Raw genomic sequence first — 11,925 nt, forward strand, 5'->3', positions numbered from 1 at the left:
TCTTGTAAGATACTGTGTACCTACTGTATCTACCTAATAATATTAAATAAATTATACCGGTTCTTACAGTGTTTAGTAATGGTTAACCGACGGTTAGTGGGATTTTTACCTGCTGAATTTGCCGGTCAATTATTGTGTATGGCGATTGATAATTGTTGTAAATGACGGAGACAGTGTTAACAATCATAAAATCTCAATAAGCAAGATTAAAATGATCAAAAAAAAAAAAATATTGCAATCCTTTAAATTTTATTTTTCATAATTTGAAGTATTTTTAGTTCAAATCTGTTTCCACGTCGGCAGATCAGTCTCGCCGCAGAAGTCTTTATGTAAGTATATTTTTGTTTTATTTTGGTTCTTGAATTTACATTTTAGATTTCACTGTTCAAAACTATTAATTGTTCTAGTTAATCTGTTAGACGTAATATATTAGGTTAGGTTAGTCCTGTTATTGTTATGTCCTGTAAAATTCAACAATTGTATAATGACTATAATGTTTTCAAAAGTGTCAGGTAAATGAACAAAAAATAAGGAAAACTGAGGTTTATTCGTGAAGCAAGTTTTCAAAAAATCGATTTTGTACTCTAAAAAAAAAACCAAAGGTACATGGTATTTTAATTGAATATTTATGTCAATTAGCACTTTCTATGCATCATAATATTCAAAACATTGCAATTCTTTATAAGTAATTTATAGGCATAAGACAATTTTTAAAGACAAACGTTGGATATTCAACCGTAACAAATTCTCATACAACTAATGATACCCTCGGCAACATGGGCCATTGGGTTTACAGTGAGAAATAGTAATTATTTTAAAATTACTTTTAATCTTAGGTACTTGAAATTTTTTATCAAATATTTGTTTCATAATTTTCTGTACACAACAAAATATTAAATCAAGTTTCTTCGTATTGAGTATACTCGGAATTTAAAATTGTTTAGTTTTTTATCCTATATGATTGTCAATCAAATTTTATTCTCAGTCGTAGAGCTTGAAAACTTAAAGCAAGATTCCGTCAACAATTATCATCAAGTGATGAGTTAAAAATTTAGTTCACTCCAATTCGGTAAGGATTAAAATAATTTGAATAATATTTCAATAAAATCTCTCTGTGCTTGTAACCAAATTAAATAATCAGAACAACTGGAATATTCACATCTTGCGTTTGTGACAGAGGTGCCCGGGCCCACCCAAAATTTTCAAAAACAATAATTTACATTTTGAATATTGGCATTCAAGTTGTTATTTTAGTAATTTTACTATAGGTTTTAAAATTGATTTTATCAAATATATTATATATTATGTACTATAATCGTGCATGGGGAGTATAACAAAATAACATATCTATAGGTACCTTTTATAATAGGTTATTATTATTTATTAATAACATGCAATTGTCCGTATGATTAACCTAATTTTATCTAAATATGATATACCTATTGCAGTAAATAAATATTTATTAGTGTTAAAATGTTTAAAATAGGATCACTTTTACATCTTTAGTATCAAGCTATAAGTCAGAGCCCAGAGATAGTGGAAACACTGGTAAAAAAAATAGTTTGATTATTGCAAAAAATGTTTTAAGGTTTGACATTTAAACATAACTATATCCAACAATAAAAAAAAAATGGTATTTTCATGTTCAACAACGTAAAACACAATATTTTATGTGGACAAATATATTAAATAATTACCAAGGCAAATTGTATAGATAACAACTTTAGTATCTTAAATTTGAGAATTTTTTTATCTTGATCCCTCCTAAAATTTTACCTATGGACACCTATGACCTATGTTTCCATCATGTTAGTAGACAATATATTAGGTATACGTGTTTGACATCTTTAGTACAACTGAAACAGTAATACCTATATTGTACGAAAAAATGATCAAATATAAACATTATTATTTTACAATTTAGTAGAATAAAAATTTTATTGACTTATCCCATTCCAAAAATATGATAAAGTTTATTTTAAACAGAAAAAGTTGTAAATAAATTTCACTAAGTATATTAAATTATATTAAAAGTAAGCTAGTGAGTGTTAAGAATAAATGTAAAAGAATAGTTTTCATTGTTTTATTGCGTATAGCCTATTCTGAGCATAAGATAGCTGTTTATCAATGATAACTAAGAATGCATTTAAAAATATTTTACCCTAGACTGGGTAAAAACCTTGAAAATTCGTAGGGGTGAGGCTTTTTAACTTGCAAATTTTGGGAGTGGACTTGCAATTCTTGCTAATTATAACGAGTGTTTTGACGCCGGTTTCGAATGTTTCGGATAACAAGTAAGGGCTGCGGGAAGTTAGCCCTTCTTTGCTTTCACCCCTAATAATTAGCTTATTATTGAATGCAAATTCTTGCTAATTACTTGCAAATTTTTTTAACTTGTTTTAAATAAGAATAAGGGCCAACTTCATAGACATATTTTTCAATGTAACTCAATAAATTTTTTTTTAGCTATTATTAGTACTGGAATATTTATTTAAATTTTTATAACTAAATGAAAATTATTCTTGATTAAATCTTAATTTCACTGTATTATCTTTTGTGGTTAAATTTATGGGCCCACCCAAAAAAATATTCCTGGATCCGCGCCTGGTTTGTGACATGATGTGTGCCAATTACGATGTAAACATAGACATATTAATATCTTCTATGTAGTTCTCTACATCGTGATCGTACCATTGAAAGATACGAGAGTAGTGTCACCAATCACCATAGAAAAGAGAGTGTCACCTTGTCCTTATCTTCTCCCTATACCTTGTTCCCAAAAAAAAAGCCACCAGATTACGTACAAAAAACAGGTTTGCCTATAATAGCCGCCTGGTGTTTTCTCTTTTGGTACAAGGTATACATCGTGGTGCCGATATAGAAACAGAATTTATGGGCTTATTAACGGAGTACTATCGATGAATTCTTTGAATTTCAAATATTTGAAACTAAAATTTCGGAACAAAAGTTTTTTGAAAATAATTATTTTTGAATCTTTATAAAATGGAATGTACAACCCTTGAATATCTATTGACCATTATTGATTTATAAGTAGTCCAAATTTATCATTTTCAAATAAAGAACATTCAATGTTTATAGATTCCAAATTATGTCAGTTCCAGACTTATCAATTCCATCATTCCATGCAATGTCGATTCTAATTTATTATTATCAATCCATGTTTATTGTTTTTAATCAATGATGCTTCCAATAAATTAAGATTCAAAGATCCTTACATTCAAATAATTGTACATTCAAAATGATATTATTCAAAGTTTTTTATGTTTTACTGTTTTACATGAACGATGTACCCCTCAGCGCGGTATACATATATGATACATTTTATCAGCTTTTTTGCCACTATTGGCAATTGGCATACAAGCGCTAGTGGTGAATTTTCCAGCTGTTTTTAATAGTGATTTCGGTAGACACATTATCATGATTCGTTCTCTACCGTATTATCTTATATTAGTTATATTTATGAGTCCAGCTAAATTAAAAATTTGAATTCATACAATTTTAAATTGAAATGCTCATGAGATTATCAAGGAATTGAGCATCTAATTTTTATCTTATGTTGTAGAATTTTATTTGGATTGTTGAATTGCAAATAATATGTCGCTGCTTACGTCCGAGTGGGTTCCTTATGGAACTGAAAATTACTTCAGGTACAAGAATACTATGTACAAATGTTTTTTGACTTGATTCTCTGTAATATTATTATGACACAGCCAAGATTTTCAAAGATATTTAAATATATCTAATATGTATAAATCGGATTCACACTATGATATGAGTTGTTAGTAACTACATATCAATCTCTTCTTGAAAATCTTGAGTGTGTTTCAAACTATAAACTTATATTTCAAAATGTAATTTTTATATCAAATCAATAATTATAATTTATGTTACAAATTATTTTAGATAAACATTTTTACACCAGTAGATAATTACCATATTTCACCTTTTTTATTTGAATTGTTATTTATTTTAAACAAATGTTTAGAATTTGAATCTATGTTTAAAAATAATTTTTGACCCCGGTACTTCTTGAACCCTTGCTTCTAAAGTGTGTCACAGATTCCGATATATATACAGGGTGATTCTTTTATCGTGAACCACTCATTATTTCAAAAAGTATTCCAAAATTCGATTTTTATGTATCAAAATACTTAGAAAAATATTCTGCTTTGGAATATGAAATTAAAACTCGATGTTGTCATTCAAAAGAGTAAAAAACTTAAAAAATTATAAGGATAAAAAATATTTAAAAAAACATAATTTTTTAATAAAAAAAGTTGTTTTTTAACAAAATGAAACTTCGTAAAAAAATATTTTCTAAAACATTGATACTTTTTGAAATAATGATATTGATAAAAAAATCACCCTGTATAGTACTAATATTTTGAATACATGAATATATGAATTTATAAATTTGTTTTATATTTCCAGGAAACTTGAAATGTATTCGGATATGTATTGGTGTAATGAAATAGATATTAGCACATCTGTTGTAATTGCGGCCCCTTGTGGAGGACCAGTTATTGTTATACGCGATAGAACAAAATTGGTATCTATAAAAACAGTTGGAAAGCCAATAATTTCTGTTTACACATCATCTGGAAAAATTATTTCGTCTTTTGTGGTATGTAAAACATCAATACATGTATGACTTGTGTTATTCATTTCAAAATTGTAAACATTTATTTTTTAATTCTGATGTAGTTTAATCTTTTAAAAGTTTTGTAAATTATCAGTATTTTAAATGTAGAGTATTCTATATAATATTTTGTGTACCTATTATTGTATTTGGTAGATGTATTATTTACCAATTAGTATAAAAATAAGCTATCTGTAATGAATATAGAGAAGATAAACAATTAGTTATGTAGGGTTAGATACAATTAATAAGTTTGAATATGTTACATACCCATGTCTTAAATTGTTATTTCAAAATAAATTAATTTAACATAGATCATAGATGTATGTAAAAATATGTTATTGTATATTATCTATTCTAATAATTTAATATTAATTATTATAATAGTTCATAAAAAGAAAAAAATGTAATCTATTTTTATTTTTATAGTGGAGTTCAGGTCATTTAATCAATTTAGGATGGTCAAATAATGAAGAAATATTATGTTGCCAAGATGATGGTTTGGTTTTAATGTATGATTTGTTTGGAAACTACCAGCATACTTTTAGTATGATTAAGGTTTGTTTTAATATTAAAATTAACTGAGTATCTACCTATTTTTTCTATTTTCTATGTTTATTTAGGATCGACAAGGTATTAAATTATTAGATGCAAGAATTACGAGTAACTTTACAAGAACTATAGTTGCAGTATTGACAGAATCATTCAATATTTATGTTATGAATGATATTACAAAAGTAAAAGTTCATATTTTACCAGATATTCCAGGTATCTAGATTTTTTTTAATAAAAAATATTTAATGAGGATTTTAACATTTTATAGTAAAACTGTTCTTTGAATAATACCTCAGCTTATAGTTTTATAGTTGGATGTAAAACCGTATAATCTAATATACAATTTCTATGAAATTTGATTATAAAACGTTATAAGTTATAACTTTTATTTTAATTAATTCACGTTGACCAAGTTGACATTTTTAGAATGGTGGGCTGTTTGTCTCTAGGTACCACTAATTCAACTATCTATACCCTTGGCATGTAGTAAATCTATCCATCCCTCTCCATTTGCTTGTCCCAAAGATTCCTTCTAAATATGAATGAAATTAAGAAAAGTAACTAGTAAGAACTAATTTTCAAACAATACCTTTGTCTCTACTAGGTGTGATGTATACTTAGTGTATATAAATTATATTTACTTAGTGTATAATATATTATATAAATGATATACACTAAGTGTCTGAAGAGAGGTCAATAATCCTTAGTTTTAATAAAACAGTAGTATTAGTGGCAGAATGTTTTATCAATATTTTCATTTTACTTTGATAATTATAATCATAAGATTTGTTAAAATTTATTTTTCTCAATCCACTTTTTATCCAACTAAAAATTAAAAATAATATTTTTAAATATTTTTTTTACAGATATGAATAGTTTTCCTAATTTATGGGAAATAGTATTATTAGAAAGACAAACAAGTGTATTGATTTCAACAAATCACTCTTTGTATTCTGTTTCTCATGCTGAATGCAAACAACAAGTATGCTTTTATGTTTTAAAAAAAAGTAATCACACATTTAATTTTGATAATAATTTTACAGTTTATTGGATTTAATGACACAGATTATAACAGTGATATAAGTCTTACAAATTCAATTAAGAAAATCTCTATTTCAGCAGATCACAAATATATTGCTTTATTAAATAATGACAATATAATATGGATTGGATCTTCAGATTTACGAAAAGTTTATAGAATTTATAGAAAATCTTTTTCTAGTTCCATTGATCAAATGGCTTGGTATTTACGATTATCAATATGCTATGTATTAAGTAATCTAATAATTAAATTTTAAATAGGTGTGGGACAGAAGGAATAGCACTGTATTTTAGATCAGAAGAAACAGTGATGATTATTGGTAAAATTGAGGATCAGGTATCTTTTATCTATACCGATCCTATTTGTTTAGTATCAGAAATTGACTGTGTTCGAGTAATAGGAGCGTTTTCAAATGATATGTTACAATTAGTACCTCATTATGTACAAGAAATTTTTCGTATTAATAGTACTAGCCCCAGTTCTTATTTAGTTGAGGCGTCTAAGCAATTTGAGGTGATTTACATAAACAAATGCCTTAGATGTTTATTTTAATAAAAATGTGGTTATTATTATATTTAGAGACGAAACCACCGAGCAAATGAATATATACATTTAGTAAATCAAATGTTAGAAACTGCAGTAGACCACTGTATCAAAGCTGCAGGACTTGAAATTGATACAACAACACAAAAGTTATTAATGAAAGTTAGTTTTAATATTCCTAATTAGTACAACTTGATAGTTATAGTTACTATGTTGAATGTATTATTATTCTTTAATATTACAAATATTAAAATTAGCTAACATTTTTAATAGGCTGCTCAATTTGGAAAAACATTTCTGCAAAACTGGAATCCAGAACCATATTTAAGTCTCTGTAGATTACTAAGAGTTCTAAATGCCGTCCGGGATCCAAAAATTGGTATTTCTATAACATATCCTCAGTAAGTATATGAATCATTTAATTTAAATATATACTAATATACTATATATTTTATTTCAGACATGTAAACCTAATTAATTATCCACCTAAATTTAATTTGTTACATATCCTTAATATTTTTGTGTTTTTAGGTTGCAAAAAATATCAGTACAGACATTATTGGATAAACTTGTTGGTCAACGGCATTACTATTTAGCTTTACAAGCTTCCTCTTACATTCGCATGTCCAACAATTTAGGATTCAGCCGTATTTTAACTCATTGGGCCAAGTTTAAGGTTGATATTTAAAAAAAAAATGTTTAGTTACTTATTGAATTAGTCTTATGTAGTGTTATTTCAGGTAAAACAAACACAAGTAGATAAAGAACAATTAGCAATTACAATTGCTGATAAACTTGGAAAATATTCTGGAGTTTCATATCATAGTATTGCAGAGATTGCTGCAAATAGTGGCAGAATACAACTTGCTATAAAAGTATGTATACATATCAATAAACATATATATATTTATTATTTATATATATTCAGAAACTATTTTTATGTCCATGGTCTCAATAACAAATTAAGGGTATGGCCAGCGGTCAGTTTTTCAGCTTTGAATGTTTCCGCAGCTGAATCGTATAAGTGTGTGTGAACGCGTATCAGGCAGTTGCATTTAAAATTAAACAATTTGAATTTGTTAGAGGTTTAACTGCTATGTGTGGCCCTACTCTAATAATATTCAATCAAATCAAATTCTACTTTAAGTTTGCCAATCCTCTTTTTGGCAACCTTCTCAGTTCCTCTCATGTATTGATGGACACTGCTATCAACATTGGCGCCGAAGTCCTAAAAATCTAGTAGGGCGAAAAATATTTCAAGAGGCCCAACATCTTAATATCGGAAAAAATGGCATACCGTGGAGAAGAAAATGGTCAATATGAAGCGGCCCCTATCTTAAATTTTCAAAATATGTCGGGCCATGGCCCGACCTTAACATAGGGTTCGGCGCCACTGGCTATCAATTATAAATATTTATTAATACTTATTTTTAAACATATAGTTTATTTTTAGTATTTTCTTATACTCTTTTAACATTGAGATTTTAAGAACCATACTGCTTAGTTATTAGTTTTCTTAAAATATGAATTATGTTACAGCTTTTAGATTATGAAACTCAAGTCAATTTGCAAATTCCACTGTTATTAAAATATCAACAAGATAGCATTGCCCTGAAAAAAGCTGTTGAAAGTGGAAATACTGATCTTGTTTATATGGTATTACTTCATATGCAAACATCTATGCCACTTGGAAAATTTCAAGTTAGTTTAAAGCTTTAAGTCAAAATAATTAAATTATTGAAAAAAATAATATATAGGTCATAATTACTAAATTCTAATCCGAGTATAATATTTTATATTTGTAAGATGGAAATAAAAAAAAGTTCTGTTGCTCAAGCTCTTTTCATAAAATATTGTCATCAGCAATCAGGGTATTCACTATTGGATATGTACACTCAAGAAGATAATCACGAAAAGTTGGCACTTTATCATATCACTGAAGCGATTAAATCAAATGTAATATTTCAAAATCTAGCATATTAAATTCATTAAGTATAATTTATTTTCATTTGATACGTTTGTATATTATTCTAGAACACTAAAGAAATGTCCGTATCAATTAATGAAGCTATTAACTGTTATAAAAGAACACGAGATGAATTTTCATTGACTACTTGTGAAAGTCATATAAAGTTAATACGATATCAAAGCAGTTTAGAAGAAAAATTGAAAAATAATTTTCGTAATTTGACATTGCATGACACTCTTCTAAAGTTAATAGAAATAAATGAACTGAAACTTGCTGATAAATTACGTTCAGAGTTCAAAGTCCCTGAAAGAAGGTAAATTAAGAATATTATTAAATATACAACTCTAATATGTTATAATCGTTATATACATGATAATATAAATAATAGGGAACAGACTGATGCAAAATACATTTTTAGTGGGTAGCATAGGGCAATGCTAAAAAGTAAAAGTAATTTGATTCATACATCAGAGAATTTAAAAATGAAACTTTTATTTTGCAATTTTCTAACTTTTTTGGTTTTTAAAGCATTTTTAGGTAATTTTTTATATATATCCACTACTTGGAATTATAAGTCTTAAAAATATACATTAAATGTAAATTTTTTAAATGTTTCGTTTGGTCTCTTAAATTAGATATTTTTACAAAGACTATCTGATTGTATCTATCTACACGGCTATATGTAATTCCCATTAAATAATCTCGATATAAAAGTAATTGGTGTCCAATTATAAGTAGGTACTAATAGAGTCGTTAGTTGAATGTCAGTGTTCGTTTCATTCGAATAGTGTCATGAAAAATGCCGAACACCAAACCTTTCGACCGTTGTCAATCATGTGCGTATGTAAGTACAATTCTTATAAGTTTTTAGTTATAACAATATTATACATACACAAAACTGTTCAAAATTGAATTTAATATTTTTTAAGTTTTTTAGTACATTTTTTGATATTAAAGCATTTTTTAGGACATTTTTCTTATTTTTTAAGACATTTAAGTCCGTTCCCTAATAATGACTAATAGTCCTACCACTTATCAAGTTTCAACGTTATAATTATGTATAATGTTGCTATAGAATGCTGGGTTGATTTTAATTTAATTTTTTTAGATTTTGGTGGGCTCGATTAACTGTACTAGCAAAGCAAGAAGATTGGAATGAACTTGAAAAGTTATCAAAATTGAAAAAGTCTCCTATTGGATATGAGGTAAAGCACTTAATATAATTTAATACTGTTACTTTGCATAGTTTCTTACATTATTCTTTGACACTTATTTTTAGCCGTTTATAGATGTCTGTATTGAGCATGGAAATAAATATGAAGCATTAAAATATTTACCTAAAGTAAGAGATGATCTTAAACAAAATTATAGCACTAAAGTAACATCAATGCCTTAAACTTGTTCCTAATCAAAATGTTCTATTGATTTATAAAAAATAGGCTTACCTCTATCATTTTAAACCATTAGATTCAATGAATGTCTATATTTTTAAATTATTTTCATCATGTAACATGTATAATAATTGTCCTACTATTTAAGAATATTTTAACCAACATGGATGATTAACACATATATTTACATGAGATTAATAAAGTGATGCGTCTTGCATCAAACACCTGCTATAAGCCTATTTTAAAAACTTTTGTTCAAATTAATTCTTATGACATTTCTGTGGTACGGCTTATTATGTTGTAAATAAATATTAATATTGCAATACATTATTAATTTTTGTAGTATACAGGGTGTCCCGTAAGGATATACCTACGGCTGTAGAGAGTATTTGTTACCAACACAAAAACCAGTTTTTTGCCATTTTAACTATAAACTAAAAAAATTATTAAAAATCATGATATTAATGAAATTAAAATGTTGAAAAGACATAATTTTCAGAAGAATAAACTCTATAAAATAGGTATCTTTATTTTTTTCAATCATTTTTTTTTACTTTTTTATTAAAAATAAAATACATGTAGCCCTTGTCTATGTGTTTCTAACAAAAACGAATTTATGGTATATTTAGTATCTCAGGAAATATGTAATGGGTAAATCCTCATGGGACATCATGAATATATCATTGTGTTTTATTTTTATTGTTTGTTTTAAATAAAAATTATATTGTGCCAATCTGTTTAAATATTTTATTATACTTTATATACATTTTTAATTGATTATTTAATAACTTACCTAAGTAGTAATTTATTTTTTTTTTTGAACATTCATATTTTGCATTTTTTCTGATGTTCATATGATTAAAAAATAAAATGCACTATTAAGAGTATGTGACAGTGGAATTTGTTGTCTCCGTCTTACCAGTGCGTAATATAGCAAATTATTACAGTGAATCGACTTATTATGAAACTTGGTGGTAAGAACATTATCTGTGTTTGTACGTTGGTTTTTTACGATAAATCAATTTTCAAGTGAGTTATGAGCATTTTTAATGTACTGTATATTATATGCTCATAACTTACTTAAAAATTGAATTATCGTAAAAAACCAACGTACAAACACAGATAATGTACTTACCATACACTTTCATAATAGGTCGATTCACTGTAATTTTTAAACTAAAGGAGCTACAAGTGTTCTGTTGAGCGTAAATTTGCTATATTACGCACTGGTAAGACGGAGACAACAAATATCACTGTTAAGTACTCTTAAGAGTAGATCAATATGTTATCCTCTGATTGCCTGTTAGTATTACACATATTAAAAAAATTTGTATAAGCACATTATTATGTATTCGGTATCTATTTTAGTCTTTAAATTCTGAGCATAGAGATGAATGTATTGATTTTACAATATTGTTTTTTTTTTTGTGTCTACAAGAAAAGTAATCAAACAATTTTGTTGACTCAATCTGAAGATGGTTTCTAGTAGCTAATTGGATTTATATGGTATTATTTTCAATGAATCAAAATGGAAAATTCACAGCATTTTTTGCCCTTTAGTCTGTTAGGTGTCAAGACAAACAAAAGAAACATTAAGAAAATTTTACGGAAAACCAGAATAAATTGGGTTTTGTAGTAATAGTTAATCAAAAACAAATAACTGTACTTAGTTACTTTAAATTATTGGTTTATAACACATTATTTATAACTATTTAGTATCCTTAAAATAGTTCAAGTTTTAATTTGCTGTTCAGATTTGGGAAAA

At 26.7% G+C, this 11,925-nt stretch overlaps 1 protein-coding gene across 3 annotated transcripts; it reads left to right on the plus strand.

Moving 5' to 3' along the window:
- Positions 1-310: 310 nt before the first annotated feature.
- Positions 311-10,893, plus strand: Vps16A (vacuolar protein sorting 16). Of its 3 annotated transcripts, none has more exons than XM_089222592.1 (17): positions 311-329; positions 3,584-3,668; positions 4,453-4,645; positions 5,090-5,218; positions 5,284-5,428; positions 6,082-6,197; positions 6,259-6,458; positions 6,518-6,770; positions 6,837-6,962; positions 7,074-7,201; positions 7,332-7,476; positions 7,541-7,675; positions 8,340-8,501; positions 8,607-8,756; positions 8,835-9,082; positions 9,878-9,974; positions 10,049-10,893. In XM_089222592.1, exons 2-17 carry the CDS (start codon positions 3,616-3,618, stop codon positions 10,163-10,165), a joined length of 2,397 nt encoding a protein of 798 aa, XP_089078718.1. In that variant the 5' UTR covers positions 311-329; positions 3,584-3,615; the 3' UTR covers positions 10,166-10,893. The 3 variants fall into 3 exon arrangements, 2 of the variants coding, with proteins under 2 accessions (XP_089078718.1, XP_015375790.2); XR_016190810.1 differs by lacking the exon at positions 311-329 and adding an exon at positions 9,505-9,613 and having other exon boundaries at positions 3,465-3,668; positions 10,049-10,092; XM_015520304.2 differs by lacking the exon at positions 311-329 and having other exon boundaries at positions 3,466-3,668.
- Positions 10,894-11,925: the final 1,032 nt, after the last annotated feature.

This window comes from Diuraphis noxia, unplaced genomic scaffold (assembly GCF_037042655.1).
Source record: "Diuraphis noxia isolate RWA-SAM2 unplaced genomic scaffold, SU_Dnox_SAM2 contig0003, whole genome shotgun sequence".
Classification (NCBI taxonomy): domain Eukaryota; kingdom Metazoa; phylum Arthropoda; class Insecta; order Hemiptera; family Aphididae; genus Diuraphis; species Diuraphis noxia.